General features: G+C 39.3%; 1 protein-coding gene across 9 annotated transcripts in view; it reads right to left on the bottom strand.

Annotated features, from left to right (window-relative positions):
* Nucleotides 1-352: 352 nt before the first annotated feature.
* Nucleotides 353-24,185, bottom strand: part of DAB1 (DAB adaptor protein 1) — a 1,320,323-nt gene continuing 1,296,490 nt past the window's right edge. For 6 of the 9 annotated variants that reach the window (XM_074265817.1, XM_074265823.1, XM_074265821.1 and 3 more), the window contains 3 exons: nucleotides 18,569-18,696; nucleotides 17,815-17,928; nucleotides 353-1,303 (listed from right to left, as the gene is read on the bottom strand). In XM_074265817.1, the coding sequence (XP_074121918.1) occupies nucleotides 17,830-17,928; nucleotides 18,569-18,696 (227 nt within the window). In that variant the 3' untranslated portion in view covers nucleotides 353-1,303; nucleotides 17,815-17,829. The remainder of the gene's footprint in view (nucleotides 1,304-17,814; nucleotides 17,929-18,568; nucleotides 18,697-24,185) is intronic. The other 3 variants (XM_074265820.1, XM_074265824.1, XM_074265819.1) reach the window with 2 other exon arrangements.

The raw sequence follows: 24,185 nt of genomic DNA, 5'->3' as shown, positions 1-24,185 counted from the left end.
GATATTTACAAAAAAATTATCAACATTGGACCTCCTTTAAAGCCATTTCCCTTACCCAATGCAAGAGTTTTATGGTAATTTTTTTTCTTTTTTCAAGATATAAAATAAAAAAAAAGGAAATCCCATTTGAATTTTCTGATGTACAAAAAGAGATAGAGATGAACCATTTGCATTAGAGGATCAGTTTGTTACCCCACTGTTCATGCCTCCATTGTCCTATTTGGAAAGTCTGTTTCATCTGAATCTGCAAATTAAAATTGGACCGGGATTATTTGGCAAATAATTTTCTTTAAAAAAAAGTGGCACACAGAGAAGAGAACACTTGTCTGCATAGCATCACAGCAGCAAGAGATTGGAGAAATAAAAAATATTCCTTTATTGTACTTAGCATTTGGAGTTTTCTAGGAAATAATATGAGTTTTTTCCTCCTTCTCATCCAAGAGAGATGATGCATTTTCTTCCCATAGTGCGAGTGTTCAATCTGAAAGCAGCATTTCTCCATCCTGAAGCACGGGAGCAAAGAGGTCCTTTTGGCAACCATTTAAAAAAATCATCAGAAATAATCAGTTGTGTGATTTTATTCTGTGATTTCAAGTTAACATTTATTTCACATGAGGCAATTTCCAGCTATATTTCATCACTTATTGGGGGGAGAAGTTACCAAGAAGTACAAAAATGGTACACTCATTATCTTTAAATATGTTAGGGGGAAAGAGAACCCCCAAATCAAAGCCACATGGCAGGACTGGTTTCTGTAGTGATGAGAAACAATCATCATTGATGTAAAAATGGAGACTTGGGCCCAAGGGCCTGACAATGATCTTGTGAGCACACCAGGCCCTCTGTCTTTGCTTTAAACAAATAAGTGGCCATTACAAGTTAACTTTTCACTGCTGGTGACTCCAAATGCAATGGTCGGAGATGAAAGAAACAGAAAGAGACTAAAATTTCCCATCGTCGGTAAATCGGAACTCTTGTCAAGAGGGCTCAAGGTATTTTGTAGGGTAATCAATTGTTGGGCTGTTCCAGGGATGGTGATGGGGGGGGGAGTTCCTTTTTTTTTCCTTTTTGTGCTGCCATAGATATTAGCCGCTGGTTGCCCAAATGGTCAGGTCCATCTGTAGAATTAGTTCAGCAGGCAACCATCAATTCCATTGTCAGATGGGGTCATGTCAAAGAAAGCAGGAGAGCCCAAGGCCTGTCGAGATGTAGGTTTCCATTTCAGTCTTGAAGCACCCACCCCAAACCCGCAATGTTGCTATTTCTTAGGTCTGTTGATCTGCGCATAGAGGGATTCGTAGTCCTGTGGACAGAAAAACACAAATGAATATCGTCCTTCTACACAGTTATTATTATCTCATGGAATAGGGGGTTAGGTATAGTTTGGAGAACATTATCATGGGAAGTTCATTCACTCAGGCTTCCAACAAACATTTGCAACGTGTTGAATATTCAGGTAAGATACAATCCCTGTCTTTACAAAGTTTGCATTCTAGTGGATCTATGTGACATAAACATGTACAACCACTGATTTAGAATTGGAGGGGAATTGGAAGGACATAGATCCCAGTTTCCTCATCTAATAGATGAGGAAAATGAGGCACAGAGAATTGGAATGATTTGCCCAGGCTCACACAGTTAGTTTCTGAAGTATGATTCTAACTCATGTCTTTTTTTATTCTAAACCTACCACTTGTTCTACTATACCTTACAGATAACTGTAGCGTGAAATATTACCTAAATATATTAGGGAAGAATCCATAGAACTTTTGTCTGAAATAATGCAGAGTGAAATAATTAGAAGCAGGAAAATAACATCATAAGATTTTGGAAATCTGACTTATACAATGACCAACTGTCACCTTAGGAGACTAGGGGAAAGCATCTCTTCTACCTATTGGTAGAGGTGGTAGACAAGAGGTGGACAATCAGGCACGTATTTTCATATGTGGCCACTAGATTGATTTTTTTTTTAGTACACTTATTTGTTACAAGCAAGGTCCTGGGGTGGTGGTGAAGTGAAGGTTGTCACTGGGGAGAGACACTGGTATTTTTTAAAAAAGAAAATAATATCCACTAAAAAATTCATAAGGAAAAATGAATGGAGCGAGAAAAACGAGTGGAGTTAAGAGTTACAAAATAAAATACTATATAAAGTCCAGGGTAACTGGTTATTAGTGTTTGGAGAGGATTGCTGAAAGAAATAGTACTTGAAGTGAACCTTAAAGGATGGATTGCTGGTAATTTCAACAAAAAAAGGGGAGAAGTGACATTGTGGACCTAAGAAAAAGTATAAGCCAAGGTATGGAGATAAGGGACCATTCTGATTGAACCCCAGGGGGCAAGAATGAGATAAGAATGGAAAAGGAAAATAGCAATCGATTGTAGAAGACTTTGAATAGTAGAGCAAAGAGGTTTCAAAGTTTGCTTATTGACTATCTTCATATGGGCCCCATGTGTATTTCCTATCATCCCCTTCCTTTTTCTACACATCAATAACGCTCAAAACATGGCCACCTAAAATAATACAAAAATATTAATTTTAAGTCTTTGATTATTTTTGACATTTTTAAAAATTCTAAGTTCCAAATTTTTCTCTCCCTCTTTTTTGTGAGGGTGAGAAATGTGATATCAATTATGAATATGAAATCATGCAAAATATACTTCCATATTAGTCATGTGACAAAAAGAACCTCAGAACCAAAAAAAAATCAAATAAAGTGGAAACATTATGCTTCAATTTGTATTGAGGCTCTATAAGTTCTTTCTCTGAAAGTGGAGAGCATATTAAGTACTTTGGAACTGGATCAGAGTATTTATAAAAGTAGTCATTCATAGGTGGTTATCATTACAACATTGCTGTTACTGTGTCCAATGTTCTCCTGGCTCTACTCACTTCACTTTGCCTCAGTACTTAGAAATCTTTCCAAATTTATCTTAAATCAGCCTGCTTTTATGTGTCATAGCACACTAGTATTCCCTCACAATCAAATATCACAACTTGTTCAGCCATAGTGTAATTGATAGACATCCCCTAAATTTCTAATTTATGGCACCACAAAAAGAATGAATATAAATATTTTTGTACATATATGTTCTTTCCCTTTTTCTATATACTCTCTTTCAAAGGCTATTTAAGTGCTGATGAGGCATGAATAATTGGAAATCTGTGTATAGAAAGAAATACACATGAAATATCTTCTGGTTTTTGCTTTAATATAGTCAGTTTTAAGGGTATAGTGGAAAGACTATTGGGCCTTGGTGTCAGAGTCCCCCTTTCTTACATTAACTAGCTATGTGACCTTGAGTAATTCAACAAGGATTTATGAGCTTACTGGGTGCATGATGCTAAAGATATCAAGACTAACCCAAATACTCCTTGCCCTCAAGAAAATTATCTTTAAGAGACATACAACATGAGTATACATTAGCAAAACCATAATATTTAAAGTATATAAACTAATTTTTCTATTCTATTTTTATAATCTAATTTTCATGGATACTTTTAAATCTTTAATACCACATTGATTCCTGGATAGATGCCTCATTTACTTATAATAAAACATTGAAAAACAAAGAAATAAAAAGAAGCTCAGCAAAAACCAAACGACATGTCAATCAAAACTGAAATCATATGCGATGTTTTATATGCATCCAGATTTCTCACATCTCTGCAAAAATGAGAGCAGGATTAAAATTTTTTTAAACTCTTCTCCGAGAGCTAAGTCCAATCATGATAATTACCTAACAATCCGTTTTCAAAGACATTTCGAGAGGGAAATAAAACTGAGCATGGGGTCAGAATGATCGAGTTAAACGGCCTCAGATACTTACTATCTGGGTAACTTTGAACAGGTCACCTGACCTTTCTGTGTCTCCATTTCAGGTTGTAAAATGAGGGGTTGGACTCAATGGACTCCAAGGTCCTGTCTGGTCTCAATATAGGAGACTATGAATGGACATACATCATTTTCCTTCTCAGAGCCATCATTGTCTCCTTAAATGAAACCTCTTTCTTTGTTTGTCTCTCATCTCTTTCCTTCTCTGTCTCTATTCTCTTCTCTTCTCTCTCCATCTTCTCTTTCATCTTTCTCCATCTTTTATTCATCATTTTCTTTCTCATCTCTCTTCTCATTTTTCTCTTCTATGTGTATATATATATATATATATATATATATATATTTCTCTCTCTCTCTATATATATATATGTTCTCTCCCTATGTATACAAATATATTTATATAAATATATATATATTTATATATGTAATGTATATATTATATATATATATATATATATTTATCTTTCTATTTTCTTCTCTCTCTCCCTTCCCATCTCATTCTATGTCTCTCCTGTGGGGGAGGGATACATTAAGAAGTAAATGTGACTGTTTGGAAGCAATATTGTATTTAGCCGGCAGGGATGTTAATGTCAATGTTTCTGGGCTGTGCTTGAAGAGTGGCACCCCAGCCCCTCCCTATTCCAATTCTCTCCATTCTACCTTCATCCCAGATGCCCTCAGAAGTCAGACAGACTTGATCTCCCCCGACAATTTACTCTATTCTAATTCTGGAAGCTAATTAATCCGACAGAGAGTGACACCTAAAAACAGAAGTAGGCAGCGAGTTCAGGAAGGCTCATTAATGGCAGCCAGCATTAACTTTCCAAGGCAGCGATAAATATTCACAGATCCTGGGAGAGCCTGAATTTAGATTTGAGCAGCCATCACAACAGCAATGACTAAGGCAACAGTAACCGCTCAGTTACCCGTATCAAACACCTGATGATCCCCAAATCAGACGAGCGCTACAATGTCCTGGTGGGAAGGAAGCGTCATAAAATGGATAATCAGGGAGACTTGGGTTTAAGCCCTGCCTCTGCCTCAGACCTGACTGTATGACATCAGGCTAGTCAGTTAACCCCACATACTTCTTTAATATAAAGCAGGTGCTGATCTGAGCTGGTAGAAGGTGTTTCATCATAATGAAATCACATTCTCTGTAATGACGGCAGATTTTTCAAATGGCATCAAATAAAAATCACAACATTCTTCCAAAAATGTGTTATAGATCAGGAAGGGTCCTTGGAGGTCATTTACTTGAATCCTTTTTTTTTTCAGGGAAGGAGGAAACTGAAACCTAGAGAAGTAAAATAACGTTTCCAGTTCAAGACAAAATTTGAAGCTTTGTCCCTTACCTATATGACATTGTTCCAATGTAGGGAGTAGGCTAAAAATTTGCCTTGAAATATTCTCTCTCTCTCTCTCTCTCTCTCTCTCTCTCTCTCTCTCTCTGTGTGTGTGTGTTTGTGTCTCTCTCTCTGTGTCTCTCTATGTATGTATATATATATATATATATATATATATATATATTCAATCCTCTCTCTTTTCTTCTCTATATATACTCTATACTCGCTATCTCTCTCTCTCTCTCTCTCTCTCTCTCTCTCTCTCTCTCTCTCTCTCTCTCTCTCTCTCTCTCTCTCTCTCTCTCTCCTATTCTTATTATTAATATTATTTGCTGAGGTAAATTGGGGTTAAGTGACTTGCCCAGGGTCACACGGCTAGGAAGTGTTAAGTGTCTGAGACCACATTTGAACTCAGATCCTCCTGACTTCAAGCTAGTGCGCCACCTAGCTGCCTCCTCAACTATTATTATTAAAAGTAACTTGTCAACTAGCCTTCATTAAGCACTGTGTATTAGCCACTGTACTAAGTAGATGAAAAGAGAGGCTTCCTGTCCCCCTCCCCCTCCAAAACCAGTCCCTGCTCTCAAGAAGCTTCCAGTCTCATGGAGCAAAGCATGATTTGTAGCACAGTAGAGCCGGGAGGAACATAATCATGCAGAATCGTGTGGCTGGCATGAAAATATCAACGCTAGAGCAGGGAGAGACCTTATGCCGCAGAATGCTGGAACACAGGATGTTAGAGCTGGGAGGGCACTTGGGACATGGCACTTGGGCTGTAGGAACTGCAAAGAAACTTAGAATATGCAAAGCTAAAACACAAAGCACATAGAAGGCTAATGCAGCAAAGAACTTTGTATATAGAGTGCTAGACGAGAGACCATTCATAGAACGTGAACATTAGCACTACAAAGGACTTTAACTGGACCAACCCATCCTGGGACAAGAATCCCCCCTCCACCATTCCAACAAATACACATCCACCTTTCACTTTAGGGCCATCCAGTGAAGAAGAGCCCACAATTTCCCAAAACAATTCATTTCAAAGGAAACTGAGGAAAATGGAGTTAAAAGTGATTTAACTCATCTGATTAATGGTAGCGCCCAGACTAAAGCCCAAGTATTTTTGACTCTTCCCAACCCCCTCTCGGCTCATTCTAGAACTAAGAGATCCTTTGAATTAAATGGAAAAGTAACATTTGTAAATACTGTTGAGCCCAGTATGTAGAAAAAATAATCTTTTCCTAAAAATAAAAGTAGGGAAACAATCATGGAGAAGAGTCCTGAGATCAGATAAATTAAGAGAACTGGGGATGTTTAATGTGGAGAAGAGAAGAGTTGGGTGGGTAGATATACTCAGCAAGTATTTGAAAGGTTGCTATACTGAAGACAGATTAGGCTCGAGCTTTTCTTTTTTGGTTTAATGGGTGGAAGCTAAAGAGAGGAAGATTCAAGATGGATGCCAGATTTACTGACAATCAGAGCCTTCAGAATGGACTGTCTTGGGAGACAACGGGCTCTGCCTCACTGGATGCTTCTAAAGGCTCAATGGCTCCGGGCAGGAGATGGTGTCGAGGGGATTCTTGTCCTGACGTGGGTTGGACTGACTGGCCCAGGAGGTGCCTTTCATTTTTGAGCCCGAATATTCAAACCTCAACTAGAATTCTGTCCTTAGAGCCCGCTCGTGATACTGTCTTACTGTGCAATTCTCTCCTAATGAGACCCTTTAAAAGACTTTTAATCCAAGATTGTCTCTCTAGTGAATTTCACTCCTTCGTGTCTGCTAAAATACAGGTAAATGAGATGCTTTCTAGCAAATAAATACATGTTAAGCAAAATGAAAATGGAGATAATAGGGTAACAGATATCTTGATGTCACCTGAAATTCACCGCGTATCCAACCAAGCTCATTGTACATTACAGTCTCATTTCTTTTAACTATGCTCAGTCACTGAGGCTTGACATCATGTAGTCTTCTGTGATGCTTTCTCTTCTTCAGCCTCCAATGCAATCACAGAAACCTTCCTTTGCCTCACGTCTCCAATCTGTTCCTGTCTTTCAGCTGTCACTATCATGCCCTTATTGCCATAAACCTGAATTATGACAGCTTCCTAACTGGGCTTCTGACTTCTAGTTCCTCTTGCCCTCTCTATGCCCACTTTGTACTGACAAATTTAGCTCTCTACAAGGCCATCTGTTTTAAATATCCCCATATCAAAAACCATTAAAGACTCCCTAATAGATTGTTGAATAGAAATGAACTGATTTGGACTGAATTTGGGGAGATACTAAATGGAGTCAGTTCCACTGAGAGGAAACGAATAATGAAAGACCTTGATACTATACCATATGAAAATCAGCCGAATGAAATCAGGATGTCTTGTCCAAAATAGATTTAGATGGAGTCAGGAGAACTGTATTAAAATATTTGAAGGGCTATCATGTGGTCAAGGGAGTGGTCTTTTTTTCAGGGTGGTTCTGGGAAAGGGAGTGAGATGAATATGAAGCAGTTAAAGGGAGGCAAATTTCACTCCAATATAATTCAATTCCTCACAACAAGAGCTGTCCACTATTAGACTGGACTGCTGCTTAAGGTAGTGACTTCCCCATCCGTGGCAGTTTTAAGCAGGTCAGTGACCCACTGTCAGGCTTGCCAAAGAAGGGCTTATCATGGATAATGATCCACAACTACTGTGAAGGCTATAGGATAAAAAACGCTGTCCATATCCAGAGAAGGAACTGATTGTGTATGTAGATAGACTGAAGAATACTTTTTTAAACTTTTTTTTTTTTTTGGCTGAGCCATTTATCTTCCATAAAATTAGCACAAACACAAACCCTCCTTTAGGTATTGCCTCCCTAATTAGAATGTGAGCTCCTTGAAAGTAGGACATACATCAGTTTTCTATTTGTGTTCTCGGCACTTAGCACAATGCTCAAAGACAGTAAATGTCTGATAAGCGCTTTCATATACCATTCCATCTCAAAGTTATTAAGTCTCTCCGATAAGATCTAAACCTGAAGCTCTTCATTTCAAATTCAATGATTTCTCCACTGTACCATACTGACTCCCATTTCTTAATAATATCTAAGGTCTTTTCTAGCCCATAATCCTTTGATCCCATGAATTGATGGTCTTCAGCCAGAAGTCCTGTTGATTTTGTATTCTGTGACCAAGCTGATTTAGACTTAATCCCTCTTCTATATCTTACAATCTAAGGTCTAATATGAAATATTGCTTCTGAACGCTTCCCCGTTACTTCTGACACCTTTATGAAGGTTATTCTGGATGTAGGCATATATATTATGCTCATAAAATTTTGATGTAGATTGGAAAGTGGGCAGGCATATGGGTCAGTAGTAACTGACCTTCTTTCATTCATTTTTGGGGGTGCTAATGAAGAGTAAATTTTTCCCTCATGGTCCATATCTTTTTCTCCTTCAGAGACTTTGAGAGGTACTTAAAATATTCAAAGCAGCACATTTTTTCCTAGCCAAACATTTCTAGGTTATTGAATTTGGGTCTTTTTAACTTAAGGTCTAGGGGTTCATGGGCAGATTTCAGGGGGTATATCCATTTGGATGGGAAGAAAATGGTATATACATATATATATATATATATACATATAACTAATCTCTAACTGAAACTTAGCATTTCCTTAATTTATTTATTTAAAAATGTGATTCTGAAGAGGTCTAAGAGGATTACCTGACTTTCCATGGGAGAAAAAAGAACAAGAATCCTTATTTATTTGATGACTACAATAGCTACCATAGAGGTGGCTTATTATAATGGACAGAGAGCCAGTTTTGCTTAGGAGTCATGAAGATACGGCTTTAAGTTATGCTTTGGACACTTATTAGCTTAGATAAGTAATTTATTCTTCAGAACTCTGGGAAAACCAAACAGTTGAAAATTGGGAAGATTTTGGTCTGCAAAGATAAAGGGAGTTTCCTATGCCAATGGAACTACAGGTCTAGTTCAAAAATCAAAATGATCATTGATGCCTGCAGGGAGTTTTGAAGTTTTCCAAATATAAAAAGCACATCCTCTCATCTAAATCTTGAAAAATCTCTAAGGTAGGTGGTTCTAGATTTTCTCATTCTGTTTTTACAGATGAGGAAATTGAGTCTCACTGAAGTCAAGTGACTTTCCTGTGCCCACATGGCTGGTGGCAGAGAGAGGATCAAAATGTTACCACTGGAAGGGACTTTAGATATCATCAAGTTCAACCATCATTGTTTTCCAGATGAGGAAACATGAAAGTCAGAGAAGGCATGTGATTTATGTAAAATCATTCAAGTGTTATCAGTGATATGATTCACACAAAAATCTTCCAAAAGTTGGATGATAACACGAGATTATCTTTATAATTAATCCTCACTGGAAATGCTTTTATAATTCAATTTAACTCAGCAAACGTTTATTAGGTACCTTCTGCATTTAGAGCACTGTGATAGGTAACAAATCTTAGGTTGGATCCAATTCCTGCCCTCAGGGTGCTTATACTCTGGTTTTCTAGAACCCTCTCTGATAGGGTCCCCATCCTCCGGGTGCCCTCTGATTCTTCTCTCTGGCTGACTATCTTTTTTGCTTCACCTTGAGGTGAATCCATCTTCAGTGAGACTGTAATGCTTCATGTTCAGATTACAAAGACCAGAATGAAGAATAACTCTGATTCTCCGAGAGCTTGGTTATTTATGGCTCTGTCCATTGTTAATAGTGGAGAGTGACTGTGTGGCTTCCTTCCTAGCCTTGACAGCTAGGGAAAAAGGATCTGATAAGCAGTTTACTTAACTCATTTAATTGAATAAATGTTTTCATTTTTCTTTCATCTCTTCAAGAGTTCACAATTCACTCTAAGATTGCTCCAGAAATGGCAGCCATTCTTTGCCTCTCCTGTCCTGGTCTTTGCTGCATGAGTATATATCTCTTGGTCTGTTCTTTCCTGAAGTCTCATTTATACCTGTTTCCCTACCTCAAACTATGACTAAAGGAAAGCATACAACAAAATGAGTCAGGATCACAATATCTATCTATCTATCTATCTATCTATCTATCTATCTATCTATCTACCTATTTATCTATCTATATCTATCTATCTATCTATTTATCTATATATCTATCTATCTATCTATCTATCTATATCACCTACTATGTGCCAGGTGCTTTGTTAAGCACTAGGGATACAATAACTGAGTATATTTGACTTGATTGCCCCAACAGAGAAAAATGTTATGTGATACAGTGGAAAGAGAACTGGATTTATAAACAGAAGGCCTAAGTCCTGCTTGTCCCTTATTTGTATGACACGGGATGAATGGTTTATATTCTCTGGATCTCAGGCTTTTTATTGATAAAATAAAGGAGGAGTACATTTGAATAAAATGGCCTCTAAACTTCCATGTTTAAATCTAAGAATTTAACCCCAAACATCTGTTAAAAGGAATTCAGTGCGTGAATTCCTTGCTTCTTGCCATAGTCCAGAGTAGATTGACTGTATCAACAAGGCTCAACCCTGCTTCCTAAGAGGCCTCTGCTATGACCTGGAAAATGCCGGTTGTGATAATGATTGGACTTGTGCTCAGGCATAGGGATATTTCTCCTTTAAGCTTATTGAAAGTGGGAGGGGAAAGAGACATAAAGGAACTCATATACATTGGTGGCTCTGTTCGCCTTCCTCTAAATAAATGTCTGAAATGGGATAGAGAACTTAAATTAACAAGGTGGGTGAAAAATTAACAAAAGCTTGGACACATTAGGAAGACTTGAATTCAAATCTTGAAAAAATTATTTGATCCTGTTTCTCTCAGTTTGTTTCTCTGTAAAAAGATGTGGAGAAGGAATGTAAAATCTTTCCAATATCTTTGCCAAGAAAACCCCAAATGGTTATAAAGAGTTGGACAAGACTGGAAAATGACTGAACAACAAACAATGAAGGCACTGAATGGATTTGAGTGGGTCGAGGTAATAATGGTCGGGCACTTTCAGAAGGGGGTGTTTCTCTGGATGGTTTATTCTGAGGACCCTTTATGAGATGTCTTGCAAGATAAATCAGTTAATTTTCCATCATCTTATGGAGAAAATGGCCATTTCCTTGCTCTGTAGTTCTGAACTCTCCAACCTTGGTTTTCAAAGAGAGAAAACTGCCCCATTGCAAATCACAACCCAGTGCCATCTAGAAGATAAAACTGCTCATGGCAGCTGAAAGTGAAGCTTCTCACTGCCTTTTAAGCTGAAGGGAAGAGTGGCTACGTAACAAAAAAATGGATTCTCTCCTAGTTAAATGGAGGAGGGGCCAGCAGGATAATTTCAGTTGAAGGTGATTTATTTTTTTAATGCCACTTTTAAAATTCATTCTCTGAAGCCATAAAGGGATAAGAAACTTCCTATGTGGGACAGCACACATTTGGTCCACAAAGGTGCTACTCCCTCTGAAGTAATGCTGGGAGCAATATAATACAAAAGGGGCAGAAAGCTGGCAAAACATCTGGGTTCAAATTCTACCTCTGATGTTGATATCTTCAGGAACTATATGCAAGTCAACTTATCTCCTTTAAGCCTCAGTTTGCTCATAAAATATGAGTGTTGGACAAAATGGTCTTTCAGTGTCTTCTAACTCTGGATGGATGACCTTAAGACATTTTACTTCATGGCTCTCACTCCCCTAAGTTTATAGAATAATAGGGGAGAACAAGATAAGTTCTGAAGTCCCTTGCAGATCTGATTGTTCAAGAAAAGATGCTATTTAGCACCTACTTCAATGATTTACCATGACCAACAACCCCAGCTGACATTTGTTCTCCAGAATTCTATATAGCAAGACCAAATGTTGGCAGGCCCAGGAAGGAGAGAATGAGGCTTTAGGCAATTTACAGGAACCGCCTAAACTACAACAATAATGAGATTGTGTTGTACATTAAGGAATTACGTTCTTCTTGCAAGCGTAAAGGAGAGAATGAGGGTGAGAATCAAGGGTGGGAACAACATAAGTGATATTGTGCTGAGTATGTTACAGACTGGCCAGAAGGAAGAAAAAGATGATGATTAAAAACAGATCTCCAAATTGTCATGGAATCAAGACATAGTTGTAAGGGGGCAGACCAATTATCTCAACATTTGCAGGGGGTCACTCTCAGCTTAAAAAAAGTTGGCTGAAATATTACTTATAGATAATTTAATTCTCTAGATGTGATTAGTGATATTGTTCTTCTAAACTTCCTTGTTGTTGTTAAAGTTGTTTTGGATTCTTCCTGACCTCATCTGAAATCTTCTTGGCAAAGTTACTGACGTGGTTTGCTATTTACCTTTCCAACTCATTTTACAAAAAAGGAAACTGAGGCAAACAGGGTTAAGTGACTTGTTCAGGTTGACACAATAAGAGACTCAGAACTCAAGTATTCTTGACTCTAGGTCTGGTGCTCTTTCCCTCTAAATATACTATTCAAGATCTTATTCTGACTACTATGGAGAAATTAATTACCTAAGAAAATAGAGGGTCCTTGAGAGGCAGTATTCATTCCATCTTAGAAGTGTATAGTAGATACTCACAAGAACAATGTGGGCAGAGTTGGAGTCATATTCTAAATGTGGGAATGGTGATTTCAGATTTTAGACATGAATATAACAGAGGGATGGAAGGAATTTGTCCTTGTAGAGCCTTTTCCATTTGGAGTATAAAAGGATTCTGGGAAATGGGGCTCTTTCCCACAAACATTATTGAAACTGCCATAGTTTCATATCTCCTTCACCAAAGTTGATTTCTTTTCTTTCTCGAACCCTTGCTCAATGCATACTTGTTGACTTGAAATACTATGACCCTTCGAGCTAGAAAGGGAACCTAGAGATTATTTGGTCTAAAAGTTTTTAATCTGACATTTGGGAACGTTTAAGAGTTATAGTTTAATAATTGCATTTCAACATAATTGGTTTGCCTTTTAATCTTATTTTATTTTACATATTTAAGAAGATAATTCCATAGGCTTTCACAGACTGTCAAAGGGGTCCTGAACATAAAAAAGTTGAGTATCCCTCATCTAGTTAGAATCTTTCTTTTTACAGATAAGGAAACGGAAGTCTGGAGTGTAAGTTGCTCTAGATTACACAATTAGTAAATAAGCAAGGTCTCTATATAAGCTGGAAATATAAACTGAGTAAGCTAAGGCAGTGTGGTACAGTGAAGAGATGGAAGGAAGGAAAGATGGATGCATGGTTTACATCAGTGGTCCTCAAACTTTTTAAATAGGGGGCCAGTTCACTGTCCCTCAGACCGTGGGAAGGCCGGACTATAGTAAAAACAAAAGCTCACACTCTGTCTCCGCCCCTCAGCCCATTTGCCATAACCTGGCAGGCCAAATAAACATGCTCAGCGGCCGCATCTGGCCCATGGGCCGTAGTTTGAGAACTCCTGGTTTACATGGATGTCCCCTCTGAGTTAGGTAGATTTGGGGTCAAGTGCTTCTTCTGATATACATTAGATGAGTTGCTATGAATAAAACTCTTAATGTCTTAGTGTCTGCAGCAATGAGATGATAATTCTAAGACCATAAAGGAGGAGAGAGAGAGAGAGAGAAATAGAGACAGAGAGACAAACAGACAGAGAGATAGAGACAGAGATAGAAACAGAGATACACAGAGAGAATGAGAGAATATATATGTATATTAAGGTATATAATGTGTATACATTATAATGTGTATAATATATATGTGTATATATATGTACATATATATATGTACACATATATATGTACATATATATATATGTATATATATATATATATATGTACATATATATATATGTATATATATATATATATATATATATATATATATATATATATAAAGTATATATGTGTATATTGTGTCAATGTAACTCTGAAAGACTTTTAGAGGAAATGTACCTGCTGCCTTTCTTTGGAAAGTTGTAGTGCCATGGGTACTGACTCTTTCCTATACCACCAGACACACTGACTATCACACTAGGTTTTGCTTAATTTATTTTCCTTGTAACAAGAGAAGGCTCCCTGACTGGTAAGGATAGAAATGATATTTCTGGTACTGTGCCTGGCATATGGTAGACCCTTACTGACTGTGATATTTAAGAAAGCACTAAAATTTTGTTAATTTAAAAAAGTGATTTCCCCAATCACTGGACATCTATCATTTCTCCTTCAGTCAAAACCAGACAGATAGCCCTCCATTGGGCATGTTTTAGAGGTCATGTTGATTGCGATGATGTGGTTGAAGTGGCTGGCCTCTGAGGCCCCTGCCACTCAGATTTAGGATTTCTGTGAAGGGAGAGAGAGACTTCGATTGGCATGAACAAATATGGAGGATAGCACCTGACCTACAATAGGCACTGAATAAAAACTCATTGAATTGATTATTGTGGAGGTAAATTATCTGTTCTTGGCGTGTACCTAATAGAAGAGAAGAGAGGAAGAATTAATTTGGAAAGAAGCTAACAAAGGTTGACCTCAGTAACCTGCAACACTCCTTCCCACTTTAAACTTTCCTGATGCTATATAGTTATTAAGAAAACAAAAAACAAAAAACAAAAAAGCCTCAAGTTGGGGTTGGGAGAGATGCCAGTTGGAAGTCCACCTGATAAACTTTAAGGGTGAAGTGCCAGCCTTGGGCCGTTATCTCAAGTTGAATGGCCCTTGTAAGAAGAGAGCGCCTCGATGCAGAGATCTGCCACTGATCTAAGCCATGGAGCTCTTCCTGAAGGACTTCCATATCAGAATGCTGTCTACTGTTTAGCTGATGAATAGTCCCTGTCACCTTCTGTTCATTCATCACATTTTTCAACATAAAGTTGAGATTATTAAAAAAAAAGTCACCTGGGGAAAGGCCATCTCAGGGCTTAATCAGGGCACAGCGAATGGTGCCACAAGCTCTTCCTTCCTTTCCACATCTCCTACCAGGGCATGCCCATAACGCTTAACTCCTCAGCCACAGAAATCCTTGGCAATGCAACAATCAGTCGTAGTACACACTTGCTGTATATGGTACGTTGTTGCTGAGCTAATACTAGGGTTATAAAGAAAGGCATAGTGCCCTTGTCCACAGAGAGCTCCCACTCTCATGGGGAGATGATGCTAAATTGCTAGTTGCATAGGAAATATTTACAAATCTCAAAGGGAAAGAAGACAGGGGCATGAGCAAGAGACTGCAAAAAGCTCCAGAAGATGGACCTGAGATGAATCTAGAAGGAAGTCAAAGAATTGAAGTGGTTGAATGCTCATAGTATGATCATAGCTTTTTGACTTGACTCATGGGATGTTGGGCTATTTTCTTATTAAAAAATACTGTGAAAATATACCACAGCTTAAATCCTTTTTTAGAAAAATAAACTCCAGTAACTAAATATACTTAACAAGGCATTTTGTTCATTTTCAATAATGGTCTACAAAGTAGATACTCAGAGAGTGATAGCAAAGTGCCCTTGAACTTTTCAGGATGCTAACCACAATTTACTGGAAGGATGGATTGGTTCATGCAAATCAGGATGAAGGCCATAACCCTGGCTGATTTTGCACTACCATCAGGCACCAGAATGGAAGAGCTGGAGCAATAATATTTGGAAATTGAACATAGTTGATGATGTCATCAAGCAGAGGATCGGAATATAGTGGGATTCGTTCTCTCCAGAAGGGCAGCCTTCTCTGGAGAAGAGATGCACTGTGCTGAAGAGCAAGTACTTCGGCACAAATGGAACGGCATCAGGAGTGAGGAAGTGTTGCGAGAATGTTTAATATTGGAGAGCTGGATTTGAAGTGATGATCTAGTACAGAAAATGCGACTCCTCTCTAACACTGAAGGCAAAGACAAGCATCTTTGGACTTTTAATTCAATGTTCACTGTGGAGATGCTACAATACACTTTATAAATGTAGAGTTTCTCAGGAACTCAGGTCACCCGGTTCAATATCCTCATTTTTCAGATGAGGAAGCTGAGATCTAGATAGACGAAGTGACTTGCCTCTTAATCAGGTCAAAGGAGATATAAGTGCCCCATTGATCTTACTTCTACGTACATGGATTCTGTGAATTTCCTCAATTTTTCCATCTTTTACTTGCCAGCCAACTGACACTGGAAAGTCATTACATTTCTTTGAGTCTGTTTTTTCAGCTGGAAAACTAGGACAATAATCGGCTGATTCTTAAAGGATAAAGATCTTAAAGGGACTTAGATCATCTGCTCCGATCTTTTCACTGGAGAAATAAAGAAACTGAGACCAAACGCGGTAGAACAGGAAATCAGACCCAAATCTTGTGCTCTTGGTGCAGGCCACCCTGGAGTCCCAGTGTGAATGGGCTCACAACTGAGCACCAAATGATTGGCAGGTAGAGAGTATCTCCCTGGCGATGGGAAAGCCAGATGCAAATGTGAAATGATGTCATTCAATCAAAATGGCACCATAAGAACGAGCAGATTTGGCTCTAGAAAAGATTAGTACTTGAATGAATGTATTAATAAAACAAATCCAGAATTTTTTCTAACTATGTAATTATATCCTGAGAGCTTTATAAATTAAAAAAAAATTGCTCAATGTATACATGTATGCGTGTGTGTGTGTGAGTGTGTTGTGAGTAGAATGTTGGATGAGATAGTCCAACATTCTATTCACAACACACTCACACACACATGCATACATGTATACATTGAGCAATTTTTTTTAAATTAACAAAGTAATTGAAAAAAATAACATTAAAAAAATAAGATTGACCTCAAAGAAGTGACAAGAGCAGACATCTCTTCCATCTCCTTTGTAGATATGAGATGGGGGAGTCTATGGATATGGATTACTGCACATTAAATCAGATTGTTTTCAATATATTGAATGATTTTTTTAATTGCTATGGAAACAGGAATAATATATTCTCCAAAAAAAAGGGAAATGACCCAGAGAAAATCTAAATAATGTAAAACTAACAAATCAATAAAATATATTTTAAAATTATTGTTACTCTCATAGAACAACAAATTTTGATCTGGAAGGGAACCTAGAGGTTGTATAATCTGACCTCCCCCTCCTTTTTAATGATGAGTACACTGAGGTCTAGAGAAGCGAGGGGATTTATGTAGGGTCACGCCAGTAGTAAGCAACAGAGACTGGATTCAAACCTACATTTCCTGCTTCTAAACCCAATGCCCTTTCTGTTCTGACACGTTGCTGTTATTTCTGCTCAGTAGGAAAGACAGACAGGCTCATTAGACCTGCCATTTTGGTTGGTCCTACGGCTGTCCCTAGGTTGGAACTAGGACATATGGCACTCCCAGCAAACCTTACAGGGTCACTTTCATACTTTATTGACACAGGTAAAACCAAGTCCATTCCATTAATAGTCCACCCCCTTGGTCATCCCTCCCTGACCCTGGCCCAACATGCAGACATGTTTTGTGGGAAAATCCACAAAAGCCCCATCCTTGCAAACACAGAGCAAATGGCAGGCCATGCAGTCACGGGGCAGCAGTCAGAAGAGGAGAGACGTGGGAGAGAATACAGGCACCGGGGAGAGACACAGCAGAAACAGCAGATACAGAGGGGGAACAGGGATGGCAAACGGTGGTGAGAGGAGCAGCAGGCAGTTGAAGGGTGAAAGAGAAATAAAGGCCGGATACCTACCCCAACCTGCGCTATCTAGCTACCGACCTCTGGACTTATATTATCACCACTGGGGTCCCCACCACTGGGCTCACCAAATGGATCACTGCTCGATGAGGCCTGAGACCCATCAGGCTAAAATACAAGAACATAACACCTTTTTGTTGTGGTTGCTCTCGACAGAGTCACGCGGAAAGGCAGGAGTGAGGAGTGGGTGATTATCGTGCTGTGGATAAAGCTCATTGTTTAGAAAGAGAAAATAAATTCAGGAAAAAAAGAACACAGCCGTGGGTAGTGGGCCTCATTCTTTTAACTGATTAAGTGCCCAGCATCTGCAGGTAATTCCTTTAGTGAAAATAGAAGAAAGGGAGGGAGGGAGGAAAAAAAAAGGAAGTAGGAAGAACAGAATGAAAAAGGAAAGGAGGGGGGAAGGAGGGAGGAAAAAAAGAAAAGTAGGAAGGAAAGGACAGATGGAAGAAGAAAGGAAAGAAGGAATAAAGAGAGGGAGGGAGGAAAGAAAGAAGGAAGAAATGAAGGATTTAAAGAAGGGAAGAAAGAAGGGATGGAGGAAGAAAGGAAAGAAAAGGTAAGAAAAGGAAACTCCTTTACAGACTTCTCCTTTAAATCTTTTAATTTCAGATCAGAGAGTAAAAATAAACAAATAGTATCTTGGGAAGTCCCCTTCATATTACACCTCCTACTCAGGCGTTCTCCAGAAATCAATTTTTGTATTTATTTTGCTGGGTGATAAAAAGTCCAGAAAGGCATTACTCACAGCTTCCTGCTCTTCACTTTTGCTGGGGCTCTCAAAGCCCTCTTCAAAGATGTCATCCGTGGTGGGGTCACTGGCGTGGGATGCTGATGATTTTGAGGGAGAACTTTGCCTGGGGGCAGGGGTTGGAGCTAGAGGGAATACACAAAAGGGAGAAATTGAGTTTCATTTGTTTTCATTATAAGGACATTTGCTGTGATTCTACTGTTCAGAGGATGGCTCTGGATGGGTAAGACCAGAGAGACTTTTTTGGGGAGGGGGATAATTAGAATTAAGTGATTTGTTTGGGGTCACACAGCTTGTAAGTGTGTCAGGCAAGATTTGAACTGAGGTCCTCCAGACTCCACGCTTTGTGCTCTATCCATTACACCACCTAGTTTCTCCAGGAGAGACATATTGGAAAATAAATATAATGAAACAATGAAAGATATCAATACATTTTAAAGAGGTATATACCAAAAGTAGTACAAAAGGCACTGGGAATGGGGGAGAAGATACTGAGTCTACGTGTGTGTGTGTGTGTGTGTGTATGTATATTTGTGCATATATAGGCATGTACATGCATGCACACGCTTATACACGTGTTATATATATGCTTACATATGTGCATATGTATGTAAACATATATACATATATGTATGCACACATATATACATATATACATATACATATATACACACACACACACATATATATATATGTATATATATATATATATATATGTATATATGTAAATACAAGATGCCTTAGGCAGGTGTAAATGAAGTATTCTTTCATGTTCCAGGGATAAAGGTTTGTGATTGACAAGGAGAGAAAAGGGAAATTAAGTCAAGTCATTCAGCCATTATTAAGCCTCTACTGTGAGCCAGGTGTTATGCTAAGGAACTGGGGGAAAAAAGAAAGGCAAAAACCAGACTTGCCCTTGTGGAACTCAGTCTAATGGAAAAGATAACACGCAGATAACTATGTAAAACCAGACAGACAGAAAGAAAGGAGACAACCAAAGAGGGAAGGTGCTCGTACTTAGGGGCCCGGGAAAGGCCTCTCTCCCAGAGAGGGACGTTGGCTAGCTAGCACCTGGGACAGCGGATGGAGCCGGGAGGCTGAGATGAGGAGGGAGATGGCACCAGACAATGTGCACAAAGAGCCAGTCAGAACTGTTCTGAGAAGTGACCAGAAAGACCAGGTCACTTGGATGCAGAGCATGGGGGAGTTGGAAGCCAGGAGAAAGCACAAGACTGGATGGCTGTGGAAGGTAGGGTACAAAGGCCTGTAAAAACCGGACAGGAGGAAGTAGGAGATCCAGGAGCTGAGAGGGAGTCCGAGGAGTTTTCTGAATAAGGGTGGATGTGGTCATACAGGTGCTTTAGGAGAGCTGAGAGGAAAGGACATGAAGCTGGGGGCCAAGGCAACAGTGATAAGGGACCCGATCAGAATAATGGCGATGTCAGAAGAGGGAAGGGGAAATAGACTGGAAATGTTACAAAGGCAGAATCAATGGGACTTAGAAGAAGATTGGATTTTCTTTGTATATCCAGAGCGTAACACAGTGCTTGTCTCCTAGTAAGCACTTAATAAATGTTTATTGACAGAATGACAGTAACAGGAAAATTCAGAAGGGAGGAGTTGAGAGGAAGCATATGGATTCAGTTTTGGACATGCCGAGTTTAAGGTATCTCTAGGACATCCAGTATGAGGTGTTCAATATGCAGTCAGAGATGGGAGAATGGAGCTCCGGAGACAGTTTAGGGCTGAATAAATAAAGCCAAGGGTTATTTCTACTAAAAAATGGTAACTGAATCCCTGAGAGTTGAGATTATCCAGTAAATAACCCAGAGAGAGAAGTCAAGTCCACATCTTTGGGGGGCACCAATGGTTAGTGGGGATGATCTGAACATCAAGCAGGGGAGACAGAAAAGGAGCAGTCAGAAAGTTAAGGAGGAGAATTGGGACTGAATATTGTCACAAACAGCTAGAAAGAAGAGAACACAAAGAAGAGGATGATCAAAAACTGAAGAGAGTTAAAAAAAAAAAGGAATAGGATTGAGAAAAGGCCAATAGATTTGACAATTCAGAGACCACTGACAACTTCGGAGATAGAATTTTCAACTGAATGATGAGATGCACTTCCTGATCCAGACAGAGAGTCAAGAGACTGAGAAGAAAGGAAGTGGAAGGGCGGATTGTAAATAGCTTTCTCAAGGCATTTGACCATAAAAGGAAGCAAAGATACTGAACAGCTAGCAGAGATGGATGAATCAAGAAAGATTTTTGAGGTAGGAGAAACCTGAGTATTTTTGTAAGCAGGAGGGAAGGAGCCAATAGGGAGAAAATGAAGATAAGTGGGAGAGGCAAGAACAGAGGGGGTAATCTACTAGAGAAGATGGGATAGAATGGGATCACTTGTGCGTGACGAGGGTTTTGCCTTAGCAAGAAGGGCTATTTTTTCACTGACACAAGTATGAAGGAGGAGATAGTGGGGGAAGGTATCTGAGTGACATGCAACGAGGAGGAGAGAATGAAGGGAGCCCTCAGCAAATGGCCATCATTTGTTTTCATTAAAATAGGAGACAAGTTGCCCAGTTGAAAAGGTGGAGGAAGAAAGAGCCATAGAATGTTTGAGGAGGAACAAAATGGTTTGTTTCAGCCACTGTAGGGAGCAGAATAGTGGAGCAATTAGAGGTGTTCAAAAGGATATTACCTTGCTGCAGGGAGGGCCCTTTAGAGATTTCTGTAATCTAAATTTGTCCTGGGCCCAGTCCACACAATTTTGTGATTTTCTCTAATTTCATGCAGTAGCCTGAGAATTAGAGTGAACTCAAGGGATGTTGGAAGTAATCCAGGGCTGCTGCTGATTGAATAAGGGGACAAGAACCTGAAGAAAAGAGAAGATAATCTTGAACTAATTGGCCAAGAAATTGGGGAAAGAAAGAGATGGTAGCATGGAGTGGTGGCCTGAAAAAGAACAGAACAATATTAGGCAGGGAGGGTCATGGTGAGAGAGAAGAGCTGTATTAGAAATTGCCAGGCAGAAGGAGGTAGGAAATGACAATAAATTATTTGGATAAAAGAACGTTAAGAACATGGAAACAGAGTACTCGTGGGTGATGGCAAGTCCAAAGGTATTGCAATCTTTGTGTATAGCTGTGATGGAGAGGAGTAGAGCATGAGAAATGAGGTAGATGAGGAAGTGAGAAGTTAAGGTGCTTGAAGTGAGAAGGTGAGGAGAAAGAAATGGAGGCAAGGATTAAAGATGGATATTCCCCAGGACTTTAGCCATGAAAGGAAAGAAAGTTATGGGAGGATGGCTAATAGATCAAATGAGTTTTTTGGGGAGAGATTTGAGTATATTTACGAGCAGCACTGAAAGAACCAGTAAATTTAGAGTGGATGATGTTAAATGAGACTGTGGGGATAGAGAAGGAAAATCTACTGGTAAAGAGAGTATGGAATGGGACACTTGTGCATGGTGAGGGACTTGCTTTGACAAGAAGGGCTGTCTTTCCATGTGACCCGAGCAAAGAAGGAAATAGAAGGGAAAAGGCATCTGAATGACGTCGGATCAATATGTATGCTGAAATTGGACAAGGAACATTTATTAAGTACCTGCTGTGTCCCAGACATCATGCTAAGCACTGAAGATACAAGGAGAGCAAACAGATACCCCCTCTCCTTGAGCTCACAGTCTAGGGCAGAAGTTAAGAACAGTGTGCTTCAGGGGTCCCAGCGCATTTGACACTACCACAAGATAAGACAATTACTTCTAGGGATTTGTTATCCTGCTGAGGTTATATGGACCCTGAGATCTCTCCTAAATGAGAGCTTTTTGTGACTCTGTTTTCTGAGCTTTAAAAAGGATGGAATTCAGATATCTCTGGCAGAGAGAACTGAATCCCAGTATTTTACAGCTGGAAGGGATGTCACTGACTACAGTCAAAGACCAATCCACACAAGGGAAAGAATCCCCTCTACACCAAGGGATCTTCCAATCATAGCTTCCTCTCCAGGGGAGGGAACCAACCTCCCATGGCAGCCCATTCTGCTTTGAAATAGTGCTCGCTGTATTTTTTTAAGTTGCTTCTCCACAACCTACTGGTTTGGTTTTCTGGTGCCCCGAAGAACGAATCTGAGTCCTTTGCCATATGTTAGCTCTTTCAAATTTGACTTCTGGCACATCCTTATTTTTCCAAGCTTAAATATCCTTCTATTAGATCCTATCTTTCCTATGGCAAGATGCCGAGGCTCTTTACTGACGGCCATTTTCTGAAGGCCCTCTAGTTTCCCAACATCCCTCTAAACAGGGGCATCCAGAACTCAACGAATACTCCAGATATGGGATTACATCGCAGAGGTTCAGAGGAGTCTGGCCTCCTCATTCCTGGCAGCTTTGCCGATGATACTGCGGCCCAAGACTGAACTGACTTCTTCGCTGCCATGTTCTCACACTATGGAGAAGTTAACTGAGGAGGTGGATAGAGAACTGACCATGGAGTCAGGAAGACATGGTACAAGTCTTGCCTTTAACATACTCTTCCATGGGAAAGATAAGACAAAACAAAACAAAATCTTTTTAAACTAAGTTTCAGAGAAAGTATTCTCTTGCATCAATAGAGGCAGTAGAGGGAATTTCTTCAGTGGAATCACTGATTTATTTTCAGCTTGAAATTCACTAAAACCCCTAGACTATATTCATAAAACAAACAGCCCTTCCAAATCTATTGGCTAATCTGTGCCTTTCCAAACTGGTATGGACAAAGGTGACTTTCTGGAACTAAGTGAAACTTGTGAGATCACAAAAGGCCATGGATTTTGATCCGGAAAGGCCTTTTGTGGCCATGTAATTTAGATCTAGATTTGTTTAAAATCAGATGCAAGATGAGAAACTAGGTCTAAAAGCAAAAGCAAAACCACACTAAGAAATAATTAAGACTACTACATTTTACTAAAAAGTGCATTGATGATGATTAATATAAAAATTTTTAAGTTTCTCTAATAGTGGCTTCGTTTCTCAAACAAAGAGGGGACCGGGTCAAATATTTAAAAAATAAGAGCCATTTCCCAATTGATAAATGGTCAAAATTTTCAAGAAAAGAAATCTATAATCATATAGCTATAGTCATATGAAAATGTTCTAAATCAGCATTGATTAGAGAAATACAAACTAAAACAACTCTGAGATGTCATCTCACACCTTTCAGAAATGGTTGAGGGCATGTGCTGGAACTCTGTCTTCCCAGAAATCAGCCGGAGTCAGGATCACTAGACGTCTTTATTCTTGATCTTTTACGGCCAAGGTCAGGGGGTTAGGCCTAGCAACCTCCCACACACCTTCCTCCCTCAAACACCGGGAGAGACTGAGTCAGCGTCTGGGTCTCACTTCCTCTTCCTCCTCCTATTCCTCCCACACATGTCACTTCCCCCTCTTTGTCCCACCAATCAAGTCAGCACAGAACAGCTGGGGAGGGTCAACCTTCTAACAAGTTAACAGGGAACTGTCCAATTGGCAATGAGTCTCACGTGCTCCATTATCCAAGTGCATTGCTCAGTCCCAGCCCTTTACAGGGATGAGGGGAAGATGGGACACTAATAAACTACTGGTGGAGTTGCGAAGTGGTCCAGC

The sequence above is a fragment of the Sminthopsis crassicaudata genome, chromosome 4, assembly GCF_048593235.1.
Source record: "Sminthopsis crassicaudata isolate SCR6 chromosome 4, ASM4859323v1, whole genome shotgun sequence".
Taxonomy (NCBI): Eukaryota; Metazoa; Chordata; class Mammalia; order Dasyuromorphia; family Dasyuridae; genus Sminthopsis; species Sminthopsis crassicaudata.
The sequence above is the reverse complement of the archived record's forward strand: the minus strand, read 5'-3'. Positions and strand labels throughout refer to the sequence as shown.